Genomic DNA, 27,984 nt, shown 5'->3' on the forward strand with positions numbered 1-27,984 from the left:
AGTTGGATCAGATACTGAACAAGAGGGAGAAAGAGGGAGGGAGAGAGAGAGGAACGAGGATCGCGAGACACACTGAGGGATCAGTCGGACAGAGGAGCCGGTGTCGGCGGGATCGGGAGTTACGGGGTTTTGGGAGATGCTGTCCCCTAGGAGATGGACCAGAGAGCCGCCTGTCAGCTCAGTGACCTCGTAAGTCCTCTCATGTTTTTAATCTGATATCTAACTCCTCGTGTCTGCTCGGTTCTGACTCAGCTCTCCGTTTTATTTCAAGTTGTCGAGTCCCTGCTGATCGGAGTGTGACACAGTATGATGTTAAAGACGGATCTCTTAAAAGAGAAAGCTTTGCTGCAGACTGACGGAGGATTTAAACTTCAGACTTTATTTAGAAAATGTGAGGAAGTTTATAAAATCACGGTTACAAAGATTCACACCCGAATGCAAGTTTCATGTGTGTGTGTAGGTCCACTCTTTGAATGAAGCTGAACCTTATATTTGTACCAGTTAAGTTTGAAAAAGCACGTTATTATGAGAGAAAATCGTCAGTTTTCTCTGGTTCCTCTTTTAAACAGGTGAAGATTTTCACTTTCTTCTTTAGATTTGTTTAAATTGACTTTAATTCAATAGATTATTGAATGTAGATATTTTGGGACATCTTCTGGCAAGTTTTCAACAAAACAGGCTACTTGTTTAAAATAATTAGATGGACTGTAAAATTAAAGATAGGGGTGTTAACCATAAGATTAGCTGGGTCAAATAAAGCAAAACTCATTTTCACTTAAAGAAAAATCAAACCACGTAGAGCTGTTAAAACATTCACTTACATTCAAGTGTATTTATTGGAACAGTTAGAAATAACAGGAAGTATAAAAGTATTAAATGTAATGTCAGATTTCTGTATATAACCTTGCTGGGACTGAGGTCTCATTTCCAAGGTTACCCTGCAGCGATACAATGAGAGCAAAAACAGAAAAATTTAGAGTGAACAACTAAAATAACATTCATGGTCACACACTCATTCATTTAATTCCATGCCCTGATTGATACATCACATTTCGAAACGGTGGCAATCACTGTCTTTAAGTAGTTTTGAAACAAGTTCTTTAAAAGTGAATGATACCAGACAGGGTAACCTAGCCATCATTTGGAAACTATTCCATGTAACCCTAGGTGCAGCAACACCAAAGAAAGTCTTAACACATTCAGTCCTAAACCTTTGTGTTTTAAAGTCATCCAGCTGTGAGGTCTGGTTGGCAGGTTTAGATGTTTATTGGCAGGAGTGTAGTCAGGTAAAGAGGGAGGTTTCCTATAAGTACCCTGTAAATAAAAAAGTGACTGTGCAGTTTCCTAATGTTTTTACATTTATTTTTTATTTTTTTGTCTATGAAGGGTGCTTTCACACCTTTGCTCTGAACTTTTGGACGTTTCAGTTTGATCCAAACTTAAATGACAGGTATGAAACCTCCCCTGGACCATGGTCTGTTTCTACATAGAAGCCTCAGATATCACTTTTCATTGATACGGATGTCTGAACCTTACAAATAATTCTTTCACATGGGTAATGTACCAGACCAGGGTTCAGTTTGGTCTGGACTGAGACCACCTCTTTTGTTCAGACCAAGGTCCGGCTGTTTGGTCCAGACCATGGTAAATGAGTGAAACCTTTATTGCCCTGGAGGGAATTTGTCTTGCACAGAGAGCATATAAAAACACAAACTACAAAAGACATCAGCAACCACACAGGACAACATATGATAACATAAACAGCAAGTCATAATATAAATAAAATACTTGTAATAAATAATGATGTAAAATACAGCGTTAAGCATCACATGATACTATGTGAGCCAGATCAAATGTCAGGTCTTTAAAGTGCAGAGTGTCAAGTTCATGTTGTGTGCTCAGAGTTTATTCAACAGCTGGATGCTCTGTGGTACAAAGGATGTGATGCCTCTTTTAGTCCTCATTCTGGGCATCCTGTACCTGTGTCCTGAGTTTAAGAGTTCAAATTCAGACCAGAGGGGATGCTGTGAGTCTGCTGTGATCTTGTTGGCCAGAGTCAGTGTGTGTCGCTCTGTCAAAGAAGTGATGCCACACATCTGTTCTCCTGTTATCTTTGTGCCTACTTTGACTATCTTGTCCAGTTTGCTTTTGTTTTGTAGGGACAATGCTTCTCCCCAGCACTAGATACAAAAAATTACGACACTTTCAATAAAGCTTTTATAAAACAGTTTCAGCATGGTGTGGTCCACATTAAAGCTCCTTAGCTTCTTTAAAAAATACAGACGCTGTTGAGCTTTTGCAGATCTTGAATTAGTGTTAGCATTCCATGTCAGTTTGTTGTCAGTTATTGTACCCAGATACTTGTATTCTTGCACAGATTCGATGGCTGAATTATTAATGACCACAGGGGTAAATGATTGATCGTTTTTTCTAAAATTGATTAGCATTTGTTTAGTCTTCTTTGTGTTTAAAATCAGTGAGTTATGAATACACCAGTTGTAGAAGTGATTTATCTCGGCTCTGTAGCTACTCTCAGTATTTTTATCATTTAAAAGTCCAACCAGAGCAGCATCATCAGCAAAATTAATGTGCAACTGTCCTGATCACTGATGCAGTCATTGGTGTAAAGTGTGAAAAAAAGAGGTGAAAGGACACAACCCTGTGATCTAGGGGAGGTCTAGGGGAGGTTTCATACCTGTCATTTTGCTCCGGATTAAACTGAAAACTGAAAGCCCCCTAAGACTTCAATTCAAGATAGCTGTCGAAATGTATACTGGTTTAAAGTTATCTTCATATATCAAGTCGAAAAAACAAACACAACAACAAATAAATCATATCATAGCATCGTCATCAGGAAAAAAATATGTAATTAAAAAGTAAAATGCAAAAAGAGACAAGAAATACATTTAGAATGGGAGATGCAGGAAGACAGTAAGATAAACCAGCCTGGTCCAGAGACTAGATATTAAAAAGTGAGTAATATTGTACATTCTCATTTAAAGAGAGCAAACTGTGGGATATGAGCAAAGTCTTGAGCTGCAGTGTCACATGAATCTGACAATGTTTTAAGGACTTATTTCCCACGATGATTCCTTCTAGCTTAATTCAATTAATCAAGGTAATTTCCTGAGAGACTTTTCTACTGTCTGAAGTGTGTCACAGTGAAGAGCAGGTCAGTGTGTGTGCACACATTCTGCTGCTAGAACGCTCCTTCAGCTGTCGTGAGGTTAACAAGCACTCAATATAATAGATAAATCTTCATGAATCGACGGTGTCATCAGGACACAAATCAGAATCTAACCTTGGTGCACTTCTTGGATCACGGCGTGTTTCTGTGAAACGTGAGCGTCAGAGTCATGTTTCAGTCTGCTGCCGCTGGAGAGGGTGAAACTCAACTCCACACTGACTGCATGTGGGTCACAGTCTCTGCTGCAGTTCACAGGCACACCTGAACCCTCAAAGTCTGATCTGCAGGAGGTCAGTAAAGAAAACAAACAGCAGCTTTAAAGTTTCTGGTTGAAGTTCTTGAAGATTTCACCTGAAAGCTTCCTAACTTCTACAGACTTGTTAAGAATGAAAGTTTTGGATCAAAGACGCCTGACAGAGAACCTTTACAGATGTACTGTGAACTAATGGTCACCTGAAGGATGCCCTCATACTTTTATTACATATATAAAGACGTTTGCTGTACTAGAATGATTTAAAGCTCATAGACTAGAGCTGCTTTCCATCATCCCCATTGTGTTCAAGGACTGCAGCTTTTGGACACACTTTGACAGGTCGTAAGATCAGTCTGTCACCAGATAGGTATACATGGAGGCATAGCAGGGTTTTAAAAAGCAGCAGTATCTGATACATTTTTCATTTCAGTGTAGTTCTTAAGTCCAGCTTAACAATGTGAGGTCAGTCTTACTAGTATCTTGATTTGTGAGTCAAATGAATGCATTGAGATGTTTATCCTTATCACTACTTTAGGTTCATTGTTTGAATAAGTGCTTCATTGTGACACCATGTGGTCTGAAACCATGACTTCAACCTGGTTTATACTTCTATGTTGAGTCTATGCCACAGCTATAGCAGTAATAACCTATGCCATCATGACTTCTACATGCTTGTGTGACTGCATTGCCATGCAATAGTCTGCCGAGACTCAAGTTTGCAGGAGGATTTCTGTGCTAGTTTTATCACCTGTTTCTGGTGTCTTTACGTTCTCTCGTTCTGTGCTTGTTTGTATACAGGAAACCATGGCAACTGAACCTGAGCTTATTATAATGCTTATAAAAAAGTATTCACCCCTTAGATTTTTGACGCTTTTTGATTTTATAATTAGTGATGGACATTCTATCGTACCTTTTTCAAAGAATTAGAAAGTAAAACCTCTTTAATGTCAAAGTGAAAACAGATATCTACAAAGTAATGTAAATCAAATGTAACTTAAAATAAGTAACTGCATAAATATTCACCCCCTTCAAGTCAGTATTTAGTACTGTAGATGCATCTTTGGCTGTGACCACAGTACTGAGTCTGTGTGGATAGGTCTTAATCAGATTTACACATCTGGATGCTGCAGTTTTACTTCATTCTGCTTTGCAAAACTGCTCAAGCTGTGTCAGGCGTGAACAGCCCTTTTCAAATCCAGCCACAAATATCCTACTGGATTGAGGTCTGGGCTTTGACTCGGCCACTCCAGAGCATTCACCTTGTTGTCTTTAAAACATTTCTGTGTAGCTTTCGCTGTACGCTTCGGGTCATTGTCTTGCTGGAAAATAAATCTCCTCCCAAGCCATAGTGTTTTTTTGCAGGCTGAATAAGATTGCCCTCCAGGATTTTCCTATATCTTGCCACATTCATTTTACCCTCTACCTTTACAAGCCTTCCAGGCTCAGCTGCAAAGAAGCATCCCCACAGCATAATGCTGCCACCACCATGCTTCACAGTGGGAATGGTGTGTTTGTGGTGATGTGCAGTGTTTGGTATCTGTTAAACATATTGCATTGTCTGTTGGTCAAAAAGCTCCATTTTGGTTTCATCAGACCAAAGAACTTTCTCCCATTTGACCATGGAGTCTCCCACATGTCTTGGTGAACTCTAGTCCAGATTTAATGAGCTTTCTTCAACAGTGGCTTTCTCTTTGCCACTCTCCCATAAAGCTTTGACTGGTGAAGAACCTGGGCAACAGTTGTATGCAGAGTCTCTCCCATCTCAGCTTCCAAAGCTTGTAACTTCTTCAGAGTAGTCACAGATTTTTTGGTGGATGATTGATTCATAAAAACAATAAAAACATTCAAGGGGGTGCACTTGTTTGGCCACAGAGACATAAAAGAGTGAATACACATCTGATATTTTTAGATGGCAGCAAGTAGATGTGATTAACTGGAAATACAGTGTTTATTCTGAGCTGCTTCACAAAAAAACTTTTGACTTTATCATGTTTTTTTTTTAATTCCTTTTGCAAGCATCACTAATCTTTCCGGCCTCCATGTGTGTTTACTCCAAAGTCACATTCAGCAGTAGATTTAGTGAGATTTACAGTTTTAGTTGTGAATGAATTTCTTAGTGTGTGGTTTGTTTTAACAGTATTAGACAGAAAGGAGTGACGATGTTCTGAATACTAGCACTCATCAGATTTCTCTCGTTCCTCAGTAGTCAGAGCGTGTTAAATATAGTTTTATTATTCTGAACACAGAGCAACATGAGTTTTAAAGTTAAGTTTGTAAACTTTACCAGTCTCAACAGAAACAAACAAACAAACAAAAAAACCTGACAGACCTGGCGCCTGTAGATGTAGCCTATCAAGACAGCAGACTTTTTTCTCTTTCTGTTCAAAAAAAAAGTTATCCTTGCAATTAAGATTATTAAATGCTCTATCTGGTAGGAAATAATAAGAAAAAAAATTAAACAGCAATTACGATAAACATGCCACAGTGAAGACAAGGTACAAAAAAAATGTGCTTTTTAGCATCTTTTCAACCTTTCTATGGTACCACAGCCTGTGGTCGTTGTTGCCACAGCCAACAACAGTTATCAGTGAAGACTAAAATGTCTTTACTGGGCTTTAGATGATATTCATATTTTATGTGTTTTATCCATGCCAGGTTAATAGTTACAACAACGTCCAGAAATCAAATGTGCTTACAAATTGAAGCACATTGTAGATGTAGATGATGCAGATGTAGTATAAGCAGCATAGTAGTATTATCATGGCTACAAGGCAATTTCCTTTTAAACTGATAATAAGAAGATAATAGAGTTAGTAATAACAATCATTTACATCCCAAACTTTCCAAGGAGCGCATACGTAGCTAAACCCCCATATGGATAGATACATTTATGACAATTTGTACTGAATATAATAAAATTAGATCAAAAGCAATTATTTCATAGTAGCATGAATCTGAATATGAAGGTGCAACAAGCTTCATGTTATAAAGGAGGAGGCTGGGGTGGAGGAGGTTCAGCTTTACCAGCAGCAGGGATTAGTGAGAAGTACGTCATGTTTAAATACATCACTGTGGTGAGAGAAAGAGCTGTGATTGGCTGTGACTCAGCTGTCCCAAAACACAAAAAATAACTATTTCAGGCTTTTTCAGTTCATTAATTTCAGTCTTTAAACCAACCCTCTTGATTCAGTTCAGTTCAAAGAAACACAAAAAAATCTGTTAGTTCATGCAGTTCATGCAAAGAAACAAAACAAAAAACAAACACACAGGAGAGTTACTCACAGAAACTATGTAACCTGTCAACAAAAAAAGCCAGGTGTCTGTCATTTCAAACAAGTAAGCTGCAGCGTTTGTTGTTTCTGTCCAAATGAATCGGTCAGGAGTTGAGATGGGAGAGGACAAACAGAGTTATATGGAGGTGTTTTCTATTTTTCTTTTTCCGAGGGCCTAAAATATCCCTACTCCAGTGAATTTTTCCCTGAGTTGTGGCTACTGGCAACCAGCCTCCACTCAAACTGGCACTGTTTTTTGATGAGCCTGACGTCTTTTAGTGTGTCTCCGGCACACTAAAAGACATCACGCCAGAAATACAAAATAGTCTGTTAACATACTATTCCTGCAATAACTTGTAGTTCCTCTGTGATATTCTTGATCTTGAATCTCCAGCTGCTCAGGGATGCGCTGTGCTCCAGAAACACTTCCAGTGGAGATGTGAATATTTAAGTATCTCAAGCTTCAATTCAGATCCAAATTTGGGGGTCATGATTCAACTCAGAACTCATTGGAAAATTTTTCAATATGAATAAAATGTTTGGGCTTCAGCAGAAAATGCAGCACTCTATCCCAATGACGTTGACAGGATTGACAATAGTCTGCATATATATAACCAGGATTATTCAAAATGCCATCAGGGTGTCGGTAAATGCTTGAATAGCACATTACTGTGTCAATTTCAAAGCTTTGAAAATCACCCCTGTTGTCTTAAATTTGTTGTATTCAACACAGGAAAATGTTTTCAACTAAAATTCTTTTAGGCCTGCTATTCTTATGTTGAGCTCCTGTTGAGTGTAGTTAAGTGAAAGATAAAAATGACTGAAGATGTGTCTGTGTAGGGGGTTGACGCATAGACTGTAAAAAGAATTGGACAAAGCCTGTGTGACGTCAGCCTTTTGGTTACAATAGGCGGACTCAAACAGTTTTTGAAGCCAGGGGTCTGTCATTCAGCAGTCATTCAATTTTAAAAAGAAAGAGGTTGAACTCACGAAGTAATCATTAAAATACGCCACAAGATAACGGCAGCAGTAACACAACACATCGCTAAAGACATGAGCCCAGTTTTGTTGAGAAGCCAGGATTTAAAAAACTCATAAAGACACTCCACACAGAATATGTGATTTGCCTGGATGCGAACTTTTGGTAAAAACTCCCTGCCAGTCATACATGTCAGAGAGAAGAAGGCCCAGCAGTGGACAAATGTGATCCTCTTCTCCACAACTACGGAGCCTTATCTCAGCCTAACAGCTCAAAACACTGATAACGTGGATTTAAAATGTTCCTGCCTCCAAACAAGTTTTTTTCCCCCATGATCACACATGAGAGTTTCTTTAACAAGATCTAAAGACGCTTTCATGTCATGAACTTGTCAGAAACCGGTCCAGCATTCATCAGCACAGATAATGGACTAATATAACCACAGGTGTGAGCCTGAATGGAGGACTAAACTGCAGGGTTTTGGCCTTTGGCTGCATGCAGGATTGGTGAGTTTTGTGTAGATTTGCTTCACCCTTAATGAGAAAAATAATCATTTTATAATCAGCTATAGTAAACACAACACAGAAAAGATTTCAGAATTGTCCATACACTGTAAAATACCAAGTATTTCATGATTTATGTATGTTTGATTTATTAGTAAAAGATTGAATGAAGACCTTTTCAAAATAAAACTGCTAAATTTGACTTTATATTGGTTATTACCCTTTCTGCATACAATTTTATTAAAAAACTGATAGAACAGTCTATTTTAATCACCTAACTAGTGTCATTTAGGGCTGAACTATACATTATACAGCTGCTGAGAGGCCATTTCAAAATATCATGATAGATATTGTGCATCTGGATATAACAAAAATATATTGAGAAATCAATTTTAGGCTGTATTGCCCAGCTCTAGTTTTGGTGTCCTCCACTGATTTGAGCAACGCACTGTGTGCCTGCAACCGAGTGCAGGCGGAGTATGTGAAATTTGGGGGTAACAGGTGATGTGATTTAAAATGTCGGTGTGTGTGTGTGTTTTTTTTCATTGTAAAATCAAATCAACTCATCAGATATGACAGTGGCAGGACTAGAAGCCCCAATGTAAACTGTTAAACATTTTTTTTCTGTATTTTTTGAGTGTTGTTGATCTATTTACAAATATGCTTATCTGCCCAATGTTGATTGGATTTTTGACGGGCACCTTGGAGCCACCCCATCATATGAAGTGAGACCAGCTATGGGGGCTTGACAATATTTCAGTATTATAACAAAATGACCCAAGAGAGGAAAACAATGTTTATCTTTATCATCTAAATTGACACAAAGTAAATGTGATGCAGGTGTGAAAACACCCTTAAGTAAAACCTCTGTGACTGACAAAGATTATGTTTTTAACTCATGAATCCACCTCAGAGCTGATCAGATGTTCAGCTTGGATCCTTTTATGGAAATTTAGCTGTTGAATTTTTCATATTTCTGACAGAAATAGTTTTCATCCAAGTTGGCTTCAAAATTGAGAGTGATGGTTTGACATTGGCATTTTTGACTGCTTTTTATGAAACAGCACATTGACTCCATACAGATGTCAAAAGTAGATTTTTTAGTCATGTTGCTGCTGCTGATAGATTGTGCAAAGTTAACCTTGAAAGAAATATGAACATGCAATCTAAAAAGTAAAACACTTCCTACACAGATGTTTCAGATTAGAGGATGTTATGGCTCTTTTCTCAGAAAGGAAATATACCTGCAGGAAAGTTTGGTCTGATTCTCAGCAGTAGTCTTTGTCTGTATACCGAGGTCATATCTGTAGACTTTCTAATAAATTTCTCATGTGAGCTACAACTGTTCAGGTTATTCCTCTTTTGTGTTTTTTATCAGATGTTACACAGACGACCACCTTTATTTGCATCCGATAATAGATTCATTTGAATATCAGTGCTTATTTAAACACTGACATGAACGTCAGTGAGCTTCTCCAACTGTAGCTGCAGACTAACTGAGCCCAGTGTGCAGGATTCATGTGATTAGAGTGACCTGGCTGTGAGGACACATCAGTGTTTGAACACATTATGAGCTCAGTAAAGAGCACACATTGATCTGCTCGCTCTCTGCTCAGCGTCACACCGAGTTGCTGCCACTGACATGACTGGAATTCTTTAAAAGAGACAAAATACAGCTACCTTTGGGCTTGAAAACAGAGGTTAAAAGTTCAATGTTGAGGGCTTCAGAGGAGGAGTAGGAGGATCCAGATGTGTCTGTAGCCTCTGGCTCTTCTTTCCCCTTCGTTACGTCCTGAATTCTGCCCACACTCTCTGATCTCTGGCTGTAATGACACACTGTCAGGATCTCATTTGAAAGACTTTACAAGAGTTTTCATTGTCAGTCTGTTTTCTTGTTTGCTGGCAATGAGTTGTTTTTGTTCATTTCCATAAAGTATAAAAATCCTTCTGCAGATTTGAGCACAGCTTTAAGATGAACATTGGACTCTGGTTTTGCATGTGCATACTAAACAGTCTAAATAACAGTCCTGGTATTTTGGCTGCCTTTTTGAAGACTTTAGTAGTTTGGCTGTTTTCTGGAGCCAGAAGTGTCAGTGTTTAGAGTAGGGTTGTCACAGTACCAGAATTTAAAACTTTGATATGATACGAGCAGTGATGGATGGCCATCTTGAATTTGAATGAGTCCAAGAAGGGCCTCCCATGGGGCCTCTCAGCATGGCAGATTAAAAAATGATATTAATATCTAATTTCTTCATAAAATTTAACTTGGAAAAGCTATTGATTGCTATCTAAATTGATGCTTTGACAAAAAAATCGTTCCCCTTTGATCCCTCGTGGTACTGAGGGTGAAAACAGTAGTATTCTTAGACAAAAAGATGATGAATTTAGGTACTAAACCAAAGAAAGGGAAAGAGGAAAAACCTACGAAAGTTAGGTGAGGAATCTGTCAAATCAATGGATTTATCTCCCAAATGTTCCTCTTATTTTATCTACCTGTGTAGCTAGCAACATAGCTGCCTCAGCTAGCAGTGCTAGCATGCTAACAAACAGTTTTGTCATATTTTCCAGGAAAAAAATGTTTTTGGTGGAAAAACTACCATCAAACCATATCATGTTGAAGGAACTCCAGCGATTCCAGCCTGTTGTTTATGTTGTCCATTCATCTGTTTGTAAGATGTTAGCTCAACCTTTTATGTCAGCAGTTACGTTGGTTTTGCTTTTAAAAAAATTTACTCTTCCATTAGGGGAGAGTGGGGTGAGTTGTGCCAGTTTTTACTCAAAGTGACTTTAAAGTGAGGCCATGAAAGTAATGCCTCCAACTTAAGTACGTACATATATTACAGGATGTGGTGCATCCCTTAGAACAATAACTTTGGATCTGAAATAAACTGTTTAAGAAATATAGCTTTACTTGCCCCTGGTGCGGGGTAAGTTGTGCCTTTGGGGAGAATAGGTTGGGGTAAACTGTGCCAGTGGTTATTGAAGATTATTGAAGTAAAACAGAACATTTTAATCTCATAAACTGTTATGCTATATAAAAGCAAGACAAATATAATACAAAATTACTCATTTAAGGTTTATTTAGATATTGTCACCCTATTAAACTAAGTATGACATAAGTCATTTTCTAGTTTTTGGGAAAACACAAAAAAACTTAAATATACAATATATAATATTTGTGAATCATTTCCGGCAACAAGGCTTTGGCAATAGATGCCTGTTGACATACATAGAGTGCTGTCTGTCAGTTATGTAACATAAAAAAATAAACTGACTTAGGCCAATTTCTGAACATCTCATCGTGACTCAGGCCACTTAAAAACTGAATAAAACTGTTCTTTAATAACATAATGCAAACTCAAAACTGAAATCAGTGTTAGCCAAATTAAACAAATGGCAGGTTATTCAAACACTGATGAGGCATGCCCATCTTCTTACTTCCCCAGCTGTTCTTGGCCCTTCTTTGCTGGGTTCTAGGTGTGTGGTTGTGTGTATTTGTTAGGGTGGGTGTGTCGGTGTGTGTCTGGGTGTGAGGGTCTGGGTGTCTGGGTCTGGGTGAGAGGATGTGTGGGTTAGGGTCTAGGTCTGTTTGTCTGGGATTTGTGTCTCTGGGTGTGTGGGTCAGCATGTGTGGGTATTTGGGTCTGGTTGTGTGGGTTTCAGGGTTTGGGTGTGTGTGTGGGTCTGGGTTTGTGGGTGTGCCACTGGCACACCTTAACCCAGGCCCTCCGACACGGCCCCACTTTATCCCAGCCCCACTATTTTGACAAACTAGCATGATCCAGCAGTTTAGATCTAACATCATGCTAACTGTATAGACTCATTGTGTAGCCTACTAAAGTACTAAAACGTGTGAAATGTTTCAAACTTGTCTATAATTGTTCAGACACAACAATCAAAAATCCTTGCTCATAGAAATTTTACTTTGAAAGGCAAAAAACATTTTTTTGAGCTAAAATGTGCTTAACTCTTATGCCATGTGTCTCTCTTTTATGCAGAATGAGTAAAATGGATAGCTCTTCAAAAACATGACCAATTTCTTCTTTGGTTTTCTAGAAACAAGGGGTGGCACTACTTCCCCATTGGCACAAATCACCCCACTCTCCCCTACAAATACAAGGACCTTTTTTGATCTTTGTCCATTACTACAGTGGTCTTCAAACTTTTTTCACCCAAGGCACACCTAAGGTTAAGCCAAAATCTCAAGGCACACAATATTTAAATTGATACAAAATAGACTTTTGAATAACGTTACAGTCAAGCGGCCTATAAGGAGAGATAAAGGGGGGAGCTTTCTGGGGCCCAGACAACTGGGGGATCATGGAGATGGCAAGAGTGGGCAAAAGGTGGCAAAAATGGGTTAAAGGTGATGAAAAAACACGGCAAAATTGGGCAAAAATTTGGTTAAAAAAAGTCAGAAATAGGTGAAAATTGGTAAAAAAGTGGCCAACCAATGGGTTGGCAAAACTTGTTGAAAGTGTCAAAATAGTTGCAAAAATGGGTTATAACTGGCCTAAAATGATTAACCGTGTCAAAAGGTGGTAAAAACAGGATGAAAGTGATAAGAATAAAGATCAAAAGTGGGCAAAAAGTGGCAAAAGGTGGCAAAATAGATCACAAGTGGCAGAAAAATGGCAGTAAGGGTTAAAGTTACTACAAGGTGATAAGAAAGTGTTAAAAGTGATGGGAGAAAATGCCAAAAAATGGCCAAACAACAGCAGAATTGTGCGAAAAGTGGCAAAAAGGTAGCAAAAATGGGTTAAATGTGGAAAAAAGATGCAAAAATGGGTCAAAAGTAGCAATAAGAAGTGGGAAAAAAGCAGTCAAAAGAAGTGGCAAAAATGGGTTGAAAAATTGGTTAACTTTTTCAGCTCTTAACGAGGTGACTGTTAGCCACGATGCTAGCACCAATGCTACTGATCCAACACACATACACTGATATTATCAATAAATCCCAACTGGGGAGGTCCCATTATCTGGGGTTTTTACAAGGGCCCAGCCAGATCTGTGGGCAGGCCTGGTTACAGTTCTTGCCATAAAGTTGAAGTAATAACATAGTATATTGTACAAATTCCCACGGCACACCTAGACTTGCCTTAAGAAACACTAGTGTGCCTTGGCACACCATTTGAGATGCACTGAATTACTAAATTAACCTGACACGCCAGATGGATTTGTTTCACACATCCATCTAGAAAAGCTTCAGTAGGAAACGTTTGAGAAAAGGCAGAGGCTTTGAAAAAAACTCAATGTGATTGGGTTCTGTCACATCTCTACGGGCCAATCAGAGCAACAAAACAGTGACGTAGCTGCTATCAAGCGGTGCGTGCGCAGCTACTGAGGAATAATGCAAAACATGGCAACTATAGACATGTAAGTACTCGAGTTTTGTCGTTTTTGAAAAGAAAACAACTCACTGCTGTTCTTTGTTCTTCGTTTAATGACGAAATGTTGTCAAGTTCTGATAAAACTGGCTCTTTAGCAGTATCCACACTAATCTCTTCCTCCATAACTGCACCAGCTCTTGCTGCTGCTTGTTTACGTCACGACTCTGCTGCTCCTGAAGTACTGCCCCACGTTGCTAATTGGTCCTGTGACTTTCTAACCGGGCCCATACCTTTCAGATGGATTCGCCAGTGAGAACCAAGGAAAAGGGCATATCCATCTGCTTTGCAAGGTTATTACTGGATACATACATGTTTAAATCAGATGTAAGATTTAAATTCTTGCCACAGCCTTCATCACTTTCCATTGTTCAAAGAAGTACATGTAAGCACAGTCACACACTGTTGAAATGAATTACAGAGCCAGGGGCGCTTCAAGGATCTGTGGGCTCCATGAAATACTTTGGGCCTAACTGCAACAGCCCAAATCAGCTCTGCACACTTAGTAGAACCGCATCATTATTAATTCTCCGAGATGGACATTGTTGTATTCAATAAGAGGTGACACAAGTTATAAAAATGAAACAACTTTTAAACCATAAATCTTAGCCTTACTTTTGTTGTGCCATTCCAATGACGCTATCCATGCCTTTGAATTCCTTATGGAAGCTTTTCTAGCAAGCCAAGATATTGAGTGATTTTCTGGGGTCTTAACAGATTAAATCCACACCAGTTATTAAAACACTGAACATCTTTTTATCCATTGTTAATCCATTTTGATGTTGCTAGCAGCTAATGTTTACTGCCATGTTATATATCCCAGAATGCTTTCTAGACTGTGAAAAACAATGGCTGGCTGTTTCTGTCATCACCACTTGATATGTCAAACTGTGTCTGTCTTTTAACTTAGATCATTGTAGAAATGGCCTGAATAGTTCATAATGGAGAGAAATAGAGACAGAGAGGCTTTGATGTGGCCCTTTGTGTCTCTGCAGAAAGCGACTCATTTGAGTAATGGCATAAATAGCGCCAATACAAAGAAATGCAAGGACTTTTTTATAAATATATGAATTTTTAAAATATTTTTCATCACAAAGTGATTGTTTTTTCCCTTTTTGCTCCCCAAGAGATGGAAAAAACAAGTTCGTGCAAAAAAAAACAAAAAAACTTATTAATAAATTATGAAAAGTAAGTTCAGATACAGTTCATTGGCTGTGCTACACTTTTCCACTGCTACTGTCTGGGCTCAGACTGTGCTCCGGGACTCCTAAGCTGCAGCACTGCTCAAGCTTATGTTAACTAACAACAATGAAAGCCAGTTGGGCTTTGTTCATTGTGGACAGTTCATAGGGCCCAATGAAATCTGTTTTACTTTTTGCCAAATTCCGTTTTTTCTGTTTTAATTTTTTGGAATTCCGTTTTTTAACCTTTTCACTAATTTTACCATAAAAAGGAGTGTCTTGTTTACTTGTTAATGTAAATGAATAAAATGTTTAATAATTAAATAAAGATAACCTTAAATTTATTGAAAAAGGGTCACAGTTGGCCCAGGAGCTGTTGTTGGGATAACCCTGATAAAAAATAATTAAAACCAGGGTAACAGTCCGTTATTTCCAACATTTTAAGACAAATCCACGTGTATAATCACATCCTAACTGATGTTTATAATGGAAATGAAGAAATCCTTCTGTTTTCTCAAACAGAGAGTGACAGTAACTTAAGAAAGTAACATTAAAGTTAAATGGTTAAAAGTAAACCTGTAACCTAAACTTTTCTTTACTCTCTCAACATGTATCAGTCCATGCAGTTTGATGTTGCATTGTTCTGCTCCTGACTGTAAGAGCTGTGTGCCTCAAGCAGACACACCTCCCTCTCTGGTGTGGTGAGGTAAAATAACTCGAAGCACGTATGAGTTTTCTTGTAGGTGCAACATTATGTCGCCCTGTACTGCCCTGTGTTGAGCTATGTGATGTTTGATGGTGTTTCGTGCAGCTGCTTTGACATGCTGTTATTGTTTAGGAGGGGGCTGGTTGAGTGTTTGTGAAGTGAGGCACAAGTTGTGCCCCGCTTTAGTGATTCCCCAGATATTTGTTCCATTTTCTAAAAAACACAGCATTTCAGTGAAATTCACAAAATTTCCACGATTTCCACGTTAAATAGTAGATTCCATTTTTTGACCAATTCAGTGATTCCTTCCCTGATTCCGTTAATGCGGAAATCAAAGGGCCCTAAATTCAGAAACATTTCAGAACAACTTAGAAGCAAATTTTAAGGGGAAAAAGTGTTGATACAGATTACATTATGTTAGCAGGTATGCTTTTCTTGCTGAAAGAGTGACAGTGACTGGTTTGACTGGTTAAATGTTGGTTTTGACAGTCAGCTGCACTCGTCTTTTTCTTTTCAGCTTTTCATGTACAAAAATTGCTGGCAATCTCCTGCATGCTATCTAAATTGCTTGAAAGAGTTTGATTGTTTTGCGATTTAATTTAATTGTTTGCGATGAATTCTTTAAGATCCTGTTGCCAGCTGGATGAGTCTTCCTCACACTGAAGTCTGAGAGAGGAGCTGCAGCCAATTTTGCTCATTGTTCTTCTGATTGTGTGGTGATACAAGGTTTTTATTTATAGCTGTGGCTGCATACTGAGCTCTTTTCATAGACACTCAAACCAACAGAACATACAGCCAATAAAAACAAACATGCACAACAGAAAGGAACAGCTTTTCCTTTCTTTGTTTGAAAATTGGGATCCTGGGTGTAAATAGTAGCTTTGTTTTCATGGAGCACAAATAATCACACCAAAAACCTGATCAGAGTAAAAATGATTCATGTTAACACATTACCCTTACAGGGATTCTCTGAGGATCATGGCATTTGTTTACCCGGTCTAAATGTGTTTTGTGACCGACAATCATGTTCCTCAGGGGTCATGTGGGGAAGTCTCAGGACTCTGTGTCATCAGGTCCCTGTATGACCATAATGAGAGCTGTGCATAAGTCAGACACATTCCTGGTGTGTTAGCCTCCAGGTCTAGGTCACTGATTCAGTTTGTGATTTTCATGTAAAGGATCAAAAGACCCTCTAGGTAGGAGGGTTTCCAGATTGGAGACTTAAGAATTTCATCACTGCTTTTGCAGATGATGTTGGTTTCTTCAGGCACTATCATACCTTTAAGAGATATTCTCCCTGTTGAAAATGAAGCTCCCAGAATACTGGTTTGCTTGTGGTACCTTCAATGTCTTAATGTAGTATGGGAGGTAGAGCCTTTGGTGATCATGGTAAATGGACATGACCTAGTATCACACTTTACTAGTTGGGTTTAGGGGGCAGACATCCTCTCTACCTCTAAGTGTAGGCTTGAACTAAAGTGTGCAGTTAGGGTTGGGTCAGGCATGGATTACTCCCTTTTATGCTGCTATAGGCTTAGATTACTTGGTGACCTGGCACTCTTGGCCCCTGTTTTTTCTTGTCTCTCTTTCTCTTTATGCATTCATATCATACTACTGCATGTCACTTCACTATCGGTGGATCTTTATGTTTAAATTACTAACCAAATACATCCTTGGAGCTATCTAGGGTCTTGTTCATAGTAAGGGTTAAGTGGATTTTAGGTTGATAGATGGATTGGTATGGCATCAGCAGTAATCTGGGCATTGTGCTGGACAGTTGTGGTGAGAAGGGGCTGAATCTGAAGGCACAGCCTTTGTTTTATAAGTTGGTCTATGTTCCTGCCTTCTGATGGTCCTGAGCTGTGTGTGGTTAAAGCAGTGCTTATCAAAGTGTGGGGCGAGCCCCACTGGTGGGGAATGGAGACATAACAGGTGGGGCACGACACACGGGAAGAAATATTCAATTTAATGCGCCTTTCTTTCTTGACAGTAAAGATCATTCACTCGAAACAAAACACCCACACACAATAGCCTACATGTAGCTGAAATTATAAGAACAATGAATTATTAAACAGCATTTGATAGGCAACCGGAAGAAAAATCTAACCTGGAATGAAAGTGCAAAACTAATGATTGATGTTGGCATGTTAATTGCAGCAGAACAAAGCAAACTTTCATAAAACTCGGCAGCAGGCTATTCTGAACAATATGGGTAGATTTGTGACACTGACCACCAAAGTTGGCGAGCCAGCGGCATCACACACACACAAGACAGACGGGCCAAGTCAACCAAAAAGCCAACCAAAAAGAAAATATGACAAGAGTTATCTAGGTTTTGGATTCACGGTAACAGTGGTGGGGCAGAGGAGAGACCCGTGTGTGTTTACCCACGCTGATGAAATCGGCAGGGCCGATGAAATCGACAGGGTTATGTAAAGGGTTCTGAATCTTTCTATCTTTCTTTCTTTGTTTGTATGTGTACAAGATAACTTGACAACGGAAAGTCGGATCTTCACCAAACTTTCAGGGAATGTTGGGATAGTGACAGGGAAGAATGGATTAGATTTGGTGATGATCCGCACACCTGTTCGTTTTTTTCTTGGACGTCGAATTTTGAACACCATAGTAATCAATGGGAGTGTGACTTCCTTGGTGGTGCTGCTTCGGCATGGGTCTGCCGCCTCAGATGGCCATTCTAGTCTGTTTCTTAAACCGTTAGCAGCAGACAGCATGAGGCCCAACAAATTGAGGAGACACCTGGAGACAACACAACCCAGTCACGTCACCAAACCACTGGATTTCTTTAAAAGGAAACTCACTGAGTATCGACAGCAGGAACAACGCATGGTAAAGGCTACACCAGTTACCTGTCAGTTACAAATGGCCTCCTACATTACTTGGTGTTAGTTCAATAAATTTAAAAATGTGTAATTTGTCTGAATTTTTGTTGGGGCGATCAGGGCAGGTAGGGCTTGAAAATTCCCCCTTGTTTGAAGTGGGGAATGACCAAAAAAGTTTGAGAAGCACTGGGGCTAAAGTGATAATCCTCCGTAGGGTGGCCAGTCTTAGACATCAGGACAGGGTGAGGAGCTCAGAGTGGGGCTGGTGCTCCTTTGCGTCCAAAGGAGTCAGTTGAGATGGTTTGTGCACCTGGTGACGCTGCCTCCAGGTCGCCTCCTTTGGAAGTCCTCCGGGCACTTCTAATTGGGAGGAGACTCCGGGGCAGACTCACAGCTTGCTGGAGGGATTATATAACCCCTATTAGCCTGGGAATGCCTCAGGAGCTGGAAAACATAACTGAGGAGGGAGATATCTGAGAGGGATGCTGACTTACTTAGTCAGCTGCCTGCCTGCTTCCAGCTCTTTGAGGCTGACTTGGTCCTGGTTTGTTAAGCAGTCTGCTACGATCACCAGGATGTCCCTGGTGGACACCAACTAACGTTTTGTGGAGCTCCTGTCCATCTGTCTCTACAGTTTCATGGTTTCTCAAAGTAGGGGTGACTCCACGTAGTTGATTGTTTGAAAGATCCTCAGTCAATTACCAGTTTAGTTGAACGCCTGCTTATGAAATAAGAATAATTCCCTTTCAGCTACACGTGGGTGTAAAATGTCTAATTTTAAATAGATCCTGTTTTCTCCAAATAAATCATGACTCATAGCCTATATTTGTATAAATATCAACTTATTAATATTCATTAATGCAATTCTGGAAATAAATCATGTACTTTCAGTTATTCTGAGTGTGTGCTGCTGAATAAACCCCAGTGGTTTTAGGTTGGCTCTCCAGTTTTGCTATGCTGTCAGTAGCAGGATATCAACGTTCAGTTTCTTATGCGGTGCACATCATTATTCCCTCACATCCACCTGTAGATCAGCTGTTGTGATAATTTAATAATGAAAAAAACATTTCAGAACAAGAGTTATGTCATTTAGGTAATTTTATTACATGTAAAGCTCAAGAATATTGAAAACCGATCAGTCTCAGATCAATGGCAGGTTGGGAGAAGCACTGTTTATTAAGAGAGAAGTGTTTGGATAGTATCTGAAATATTATCAAATTAAGAATAAAAAAACACATTTACCCAATCAGGTCCCCCAGGTCAACTCTTTAGTGACCCTTTACATAGACTACCTATGCTGAAAGATGATTTTTGATAAAAGATAAAAATAATAAAATAAAATAAAATTAGTTAAGAACATTGTATTTGTATGATCCTTGGTCACATTTATTTCCCAGTCAGACCTCATGTTGGACCCCATAACAGCTACCTGTGCTCTAGGCCAGTGGTTCCCAAACTGGGGGTTGGGACGCCCGGGGGGGGGGGGGGGGGTCACGCTACAGTAAAGGGGGTTCCATAAAAAAAAGAAATTTCATTTGATTGGAAATCATACATTTTTTTAATCTATAATTTAAATGATATGTTGTTAAATTAGTTCAAATTAAAACCAAAACATTGTTGTTAAGTAATATTTTTGCTTAATGCAAATAAAATTTATAAAAACTACCTAAAATGTAAGTTTTGTACATGATGCTTTGTACGATAATGTGCACTTTTTCCCCCTTAAGGGAAGATGGGGGTCCACGATCTCTGACACTGTTTTTACGGGGGTCACAGGCTGAAAAGTTTGGGACACCCTGCTCTAGGGTACAGCTAATATGTACCCTATGGGTCCTAATCAAAGAAACAAACAAACTGACACATGCACTGCTTTACATTTTGCCATCTGTAGACATGTACTTTAGAGCACATAAACCAATAACCAGACTAAAATGTCTCTTCTACTTTTAAAAATAAAAAGCACATGCAAAAAAACAGTTTTAGTACAAATGGAAAGCGAATTTGTGTTTGAATCTGTTCGCGCAAGGCCCTGTGCTTACTCTGCAATGAGTGCATATTGATGTGCAACTTGAGAAAGTATTTCAAGACAACTCATGCTAACTTTGACAACACTTGGCTCTGATTATTGCTGATAGAAGATTTTGGGGCAGACCTCATGTTATGAGCAAAGATATGGCATCCTTTTTGGGCTTGTACAGAACAAGAGAGCTACCTCAGCATCACTACTGGTGGCATGGATTTTAGGCAAAAAGAAAAAGCCATTTACAACTGCAGAGACCGTTAAGGTGTGTACTCTTGTGTCAGTTGAGGAGGTTGTTACATATGACAAAATCCAAAACAGTTTGTTTTATTGATGCTTAAAGCTATAAGAATATAGCACATACTTTTAAGCCCTTCATGTGGAGTCCTTATTCAGGAACTGGCCCCCCTTCCAAACTGGACTAGATTATCTGATAACCAGATCATCTCAGTCTCAAAGTTTTATTTAACATTTTAAAAGCAAAAATTAAAAAATATTTGAATCAGTCAACACATAGTTCTTCAAAAGAAACCATACCATTTCATTTAAAGCAACATAATGTCACTTTTCCTCTTCAATGCAGAAGAGTCAAAGTGGATCTAACAGGGAAATTTTAACAGGAAGAATGGCATCTCAGTGATGTGTGACAAAATATGAGAAGGAAAAAGAAAGAGCTGGATGAAGCTAAGAAGAAGAAAAGAGTGACCGAGCATGAAGCCAGACAAAAGCAAAAAGTCCACATGCCTGCATATATTATTAAAAACAGACGTGACATAGCTTCAGACTGAATCATTATCAATGTCTCTATTGTCTCATTTTTAGCTGCTTTACCGGGTGCAGAATATCATGTAACTTAATGTCTGAGGTTGAGATATAGATTACTTAATCTTATGCTAAAAATATTCCCCTTTCCTTGTTCATCTTGAAGTTTGCCTTTTTTAAAGTTAAGAACCTCTAAATTTATCTTAACTATCATAAACTAAATTATCCACTCCAATCCAGTCACTAAGCCATGAATTATAGACATCATGGAAAGAGCTAAACACACTCGTGATCTGCCAGTACCACAAGGAAGGCAGCTGTGTGCTTTACCACAGTGTATTTCCACTCAGAGACTTACTGCGGGCACCAAAGCACGACAAACCGAATTCCTTCACACTGTTGCTTTGAACAGGTGCCTACATATTCAGTGTTGAAAGGACCGTAGACACAGAGATGATGAGAAACCTGGAAACTGTATTAATGAAGCAAACCAGGTCATAAATAAGCAGGATTCTTCTGTTGAAGATATGAAAACAACTTTTATCAAACATTGGTTTTGATCGGAACCACAGCAAAGATCAGAACCAGGTTACTGATGAGTGTGTTAACACCTTGATGAGTTAAACATGTCTTCAACATGGAAAGTATGGGTGTTAAGGGCGCAGCAGTGCCCCCTAAAACAAGGCACAATAAAAAAAAAAACAAAACAAAACAAAAAAAACATCAGCTTATAAAAACATTTGAACTTATGTTTCTCCTGTTTTTGTACTATTGTAGTGAGCAGGCAACTGTGATTGCTTTTATTGTCATTTAACTTTAGTCTGCTATGGCTTTTCTTTTAATACTTCCCTGCAAAGTGATAACACACAGCTGGTAGGAGCTTCCCTATCATCTGGTAACCCTGTCAAGACCCTAGATTTTGGAGTTCATTTGAGGATTCTGTAAATAATTTTAGAACAGTCTCTGATGGTGTGAGCCAAATGCAGCAGGATTACTACTCAAGATGGGCCCATGTAATTTTATTTTTGCCTTTATTTGAAACAGGTGCCAATGAAGCACTGGAATGTCAGCACCTGGGGGTACCAGAAGCTCAAAAAAAGAGTCAAAGTCACAACAAAATAAGTTGTTTAGAACAGGCAAAGAAGATCTGTCAAATTTTTCATGGTTGTAACCCCACTCAGCTCTGCTGCTCATCCCACAAATGCATGTTCCTTACAAATGTGGAACCATTTAAATGGGAAATACACAGGCTTTTAATGGCATACAATTTATTGCCAAGCATTGTTACAACAATGAAACAATCTACCAAACACAAATTTAGTTATGGACAGGGTTAAGATGTACTGCCTGCCGTTATACAAAGATTACCAGTGAAGATGAGCTCGCATGTAGCAGTTTTACCAGAACTGGACATCATTTCTTTATTAGAGGAAGAGAAAAGAACAGCACTGAAAGCTTTGCTTGGCAGGAAAAGATGGTTTTGGTCTTCTTCTTCAGCTTTGATATGAGTTTGATTCACCAATTATAGTTAGCAATGATGGCGGCTGCTGTGTCAACTTCACTCTCCAGACCTGTCCATGCCCACTGTGTCATGTGTTTTGTCACTCTGATTGGCCTGTGATGAGACAGACAGGACGTTTCTGAGATTTTTTCAGAGGTTCTGCCCTTCCCGAACACAAACTATAGGAGGTTGCCCAGATGGATGTGAGACATATTCCATTCAATGGAAATGTGAGGCAGCCTATCTGGCGTGTCAGGTTGATAAAATCATGCTCATTTTAGAGACAATTTCTGCTGATCAGTGTTTGTTGTGGAGACTGGACCGAGTTTGTGTTTCCCTCCGAGTGTGTGTAAATGGAAAAATCATTCCATCAAATTTGATACATTGTTTCAGCCAGAGGCAGCTCAAGTTCCTGGAAGACTTGTGACAGTGAAAGGTTACCGAATGCTCATTTCCTCTGTTCTGCCAAGTCTGCAGACTGAGCTGCTGTCAAATCTCTGCATCCACTGGAACAGACTCACTTCACTGTGCTATGCCCACTACCCAATGCTTTTAATGGATTCATTTCAGGGCTTGGATCATGTTTGTTATAAACAAAAACTCCCTGATTCCTAGACAACACAAACTTCACCAGATCAGGTTTTATTGAAGATGATGTATTTAAAAGTCTGTCTTTGTGTGCCACCTACAGGTACCTGGGGAGAAGGCTGTGCACCAGACGTCCACTTATGGCAGTTGTTATCATCCTTATTGTCTGCATCGTCATTCAGACCTTTATCACCCACCGGACTGGGTAAACACAGACACACACAGTCACACATTTTGTATCCTACTTATGGTTTGAAATTGGGAGAATATGGTCATGGAAAGTCTGTTACTCTGTCCTAAATGAACACTGAAATATGTCTTTGTCATCACCATAAGGAGTACATTGTTCAAATAATAAGGAAAGTAAGACTGATGTAAATATTTTAGTGTTTTAAATTTTACATCCTACTGATCTTCTGTTTCATGACTTCTTCCAGGCATGACAGAGTAAATGGACTTCAACACCACTATCTGACCAAACAAAAGCTGTTTAATTCTCTAAGGACCCTCATAGAAAGGCCCAGCCCCAAGGCTTTACTAGCACGAAAGCCAGACCTAAAGTCACAACAAAAAAACAGAACTGCCTATCTTCATAATGAAAAGCCACTGGATCTCACTCTGTCAGATGAAACGGTCCTCCCTCACACTGACCCTATGATTGAGGGAATGAAAGTGTCTCCAGGAGAAACAGAATCTATAAACAAGCCGAGCCCCAAACTTTCACATTACTTTGTTCCCCAAAGTACATGGATGAGTTTATTTGCAGAGACAAACCAAAGGATCACTCCATCTAGTCCAACGTGGGCCTACAGTGAGACAACCTGCCAGCCCAAGTCTCACATCGTGTTCCTAAAGACTCATAAAACAGCGAGCAGCACCATCTTAAACATCCTGTATCGCTACGGTGAAAGCAGGAACTTGACCTTCGCCCTCCCTGTGAAAAAACACATGCAGCTCTTTTACCCGAACTACTTCGCCAAACACTTTGTGGAAGGTGTCATGAGCCACAGGGTGGAGGAGTTTCACATCATGTGCAACCACATGAGGTTCAGAAAGTCTGAGGTGAGCTTCAGCTGAGCTTCCTCTCTCAGGTTGGGTGGGGGGTGCAGTCAGAGGTCACGCAAGTACTAGCTGAATTAATATGATAATGTGATGAAAAACAGTTCATTCTAACTATTTCTTTTACACACATGCACACGACACTGCCACTGCAGCAGGAGTAATTTTCAGTTCAGAGATCTAACATCAGCCACAGCTGGAAGTCAGCTGCTAAGTAGCAGGATTCATGCATTTATTTAGGTGTGCAGTGTGGCTCTAATTTAATGTTTGAATTACATAAGATTTACAGGTTAACATGAAAATGGGAATAGTCAGCTGTTGTCAGATGTAAGTCCTGGGTTAGATATGACACCATCTTAAACTCACTTGGTCTGGTTCTCTGTTAACTCTTAAATTATAGGACAGGTAATAAAAAAGTCCCTTCAAGGGTAATACAGCAGAACTTAACAGGTCTGTTATGTTGTTTTGGTTGTCTGAATTGTGAGCTAATGTCTCGATAGATTTTAGGATCCATGTAAAGGGGAAATGTTAAATGGTAGATAACCTCAGTTCTGTACAGATGTATGACAGTATAACATTATTATAACAGCACTCTGAGTTTCAGGAGAAATTTAAACATTGAATAGATCTTTGTGCCCTCTGTGGGCACTACAATGTATCACATAATTGCTTTTTTCTCCAGTTCCTGTGAAGGTATTCTCTTTACTGAAACATTTCACTCTGCTTAATTTATTGCAGAATTCACAACTCTTTGTGGATTTTTTCTAGACATTGTGTTCATCACCAGTGACAGGCAGGTATAGAAATAATCATTCTTAACACTAAGCTCTTTTATTTTTCAGGTCTGTTTCATAACCAGCTTAAATAAATATCCTCACTGTAGGTTTAAGAATAAATAAACAAATGTTATTCTTTTGATGAGATGACACATCTAGAGAAAAGTTACCCACCTCCTCTGAAATATTTCTCCCTCTGTGTCGTGCCCCAGGTGGCCAAAGTCATGCCTGAGGATACTTTCTACTTCTCTATCCTGAGGCACCCTGTGGCCATGATGGAGTCCATCTATACCTACTACAAGAACGCTGCAATTTTCCGCAAGAGTGTCAGCCTGGACAACTTACTGGACAGCTGCTTGACAAGCTACAAGCCTACGTTGTCAAAACACAACTTCGCTCACAACGCCCTGGCTTTCGACTTTGGCCTCAACAACAATGTTGCACCCAATGCTGACGACCTGGAGGAGAGAGCAAGCGTGGCTATTGCAGCCATTGAAAATGACTTCCATCTCATCCTCATATCTGAATACTTCGATGAATCCTTGATTTTGCTAAAACACGCCCTCTGCTGGTCCCTGGAAGACGTGCTTTCCTTTAGGCTCAACAGTCGCTCTGACAAATCTCGACAACCACTTTTACCAAACACTGCAGAGAAAATTAAGAACTGGAACGCCCTGGACTGGAAGATCTACTTGCACTTTAACGCCACCTTCTGGGACAAAGTGGAGAGGCTAGTTGGGGAAGAGCAGATGAAAAAGGAAGTAAATGCTCTCAGAGAGCTACGGGCCAAGCTTGCAAAGATCTGCCTGAAAGATGGTGGGGCCGTTGACCCATCTCAGCTCAGTGATCGTAAGCTGAAGCCATATCAGAGCGGGAAAGCTGTTATTCAAGGCTACAATCTAAACCCACTCACAGACAACCAAACCAAACAGAAATGCCTGAGACTCATAACTCCAGAACTGCAGTATACAAAACTCCTGTACAGTAAGCAGTTTCCAGATTTACATTATTAAAGACAATCAGTCGACTGTGTCATTCTGGTGTAGTAAGGCCCGTCACACACACATCATAGGGTGATCAATCTATTATCTCAAGAATAAAAAATCTCTAAAAGTGCTTGTATGAGACACAAGGTCACAAAAAAATGAAGACCTATGCTCATGCTGGAGTTGAGGTCACGTTCTTTAAATATGAAATTAAAGCAGAACAAGAGACTAGTGGTGTAACAGCTAACAGAGGTAACGGCTCAGTTCGTACCTCAGTTTTTGAGTCAAAGTTCAGTTCATGTTTGATTCAACAGGAAAAAAGGGTCCTCATGCAAACTTTTAGTTATTTCTAATCTATTTTGAAGACAAGCACTACTGGTGTTGTTTGGATCTACCGCAATTTCCGGACTATAAAGCGCACCTGAATATAAGCCGCACCAGCTAAATTTAGGGAAAAACCAAATGTGTACATATACAAGCCGCACTGGACTATAAGCCGCAGGTGGAACGGTGGCACGGTGGAAACACCTCGGCCGTCTGCTCTCTGTGTGTTCAGCCAATCTTCAAGAAAGTCTTCAAGTTTGGGCCATCTGCTTTTATTACCTCTGAAAGCTTTTGTCGTCTTTTTGCATTGAGCCAGTTCTTCACGCTGGCGTCTCCAACGTCTCACCATTGATTCACTGATGCCAAGGGTACGTCTAGGACAACTTACTGAAAACTTCCTTTGCGCAAACTGTCTCGCTCTCGTAATGTCTGTCTTGCTCTCGTTCTGTCTCTCGTACTGCATTTGGTTCCACTTTTGCTTTCGTTGATCGCGCGAACTGCCTGTCTCACTCTTTTCCGGCCTCCAGCATTTCCTGCTGGAGCCCGCCTCTTAACGGTGGGGGACGTGGACCGGCCATAGAGCCCATAGAGTTTAAAGGTGGAGGACGGTAAACTGTAAAATCCATAGATTTAGAAGGTCCCCTAGTGGCCGTTAGCTGTAACTAATCTATGTAAAAATCCATAGATTAGCCACATCGCTGTATAGGCCGCAGGGTTCAAAGCATGGGAAAAAAGTATCGCCTTATAGTCCGGAAATTACAGTACCTGTGATAGTTGGTGTTGCCTGTGGTTTATGAGACATTACACCAAAAAGAGGAAAAAGAAACAAACATAAAAGACGTGCCTTCAGGAGCAGTATAATAATGATTTATAAAGCATGTGCAGAGATTATTCCAGCCCATTTTCCCAATCCCATTTAAAGCCACTATTTGTTCAGTTCTTTATAGCCTCTGTCTCACTCTGGGTTTAAACCAGACTGCATGTCTGTTGGGGGGGGGTCATGTAAAACATTCATACCGTCCTCTTGTAGCAGGTGGAGTACATGTCCTGTATCTGCAAACATATTAAGCCGCTCATACAGCCACACAAGAGGTAAAGTGAAACATTTAGGGCTTTCCTGGAGGAGGATCAGAATCAGAAAATGATTGGCATGATGGGAGCATCAGAACTACACTCTTGTATTTGATTGTCTTGTCATTTGATTATTCCTTCAGCATTGTGCTCTCCCACTCTGGTCACATTTATTTGCCACTGAGGGACTTCAAAACATCAGATCATTCTACTTAAACATTATCCCAGTTTTCATTAAGGAAGGTTTGACAGACACTGTGGTCATTATTAATGGGAATTGTGTTTTAACTGATGGTTCATCCTGTGAACTTTCATTTACTTAAGCTGGAAAGTTGTAAATAGCTTTTCTATGGAAAGAGCAACATTTGTTCTGATGGTGTCACCAAACAATAAGCTGTATTTAAACTTCATTTTTTTCTGTTTTGTTAATTTATGCCTAAATAAAATGTAAAGAATTAACCTGAAGCTTGTTTACTGAGCCATTTAGCACTGAAATAAAGTACAGAATTTTCCTTAAAGGTGAAGTACTCAAAAAAAGTAACAATTTTGTGTGTGAAAGTATGATGATGCTTGTAAACAGGTACCAGAAGGA

The 27,984-nt window shown here is 39.5% G+C and overlaps 1 protein-coding gene across 1 annotated transcript; it reads left to right on the forward strand.

The window, feature by feature from the left end:
* Window positions 1–64: 64 nt before the first annotated feature.
* On the forward strand, window positions 65–27,845 carry gal3st2 (galactose-3-O-sulfotransferase 2). The gene is made up of 4 exons (XM_041797232.1): window positions 65–189; window positions 23,280–23,381; window positions 23,614–24,238; window positions 25,224–27,845. The coding sequence occupies exons 1-4, from the start codon at window positions 137–139 to the stop codon at window positions 26,022–26,024; spliced, it is 1,581 nt and encodes a 526-aa protein (XP_041653166.1). The 5' UTR covers window positions 65–136; the 3' UTR covers window positions 26,025–27,845.
* Window positions 27,846–27,984: the final 139 nt, after the last annotated feature.

The sequence above is a fragment of the Cheilinus undulatus genome, linkage group 2 (assembly GCF_018320785.1).
Source record: "Cheilinus undulatus linkage group 2, ASM1832078v1, whole genome shotgun sequence".
Taxonomy (NCBI): domain Eukaryota; kingdom Metazoa; phylum Chordata; class Actinopteri; order Labriformes; family Labridae; genus Cheilinus; species Cheilinus undulatus.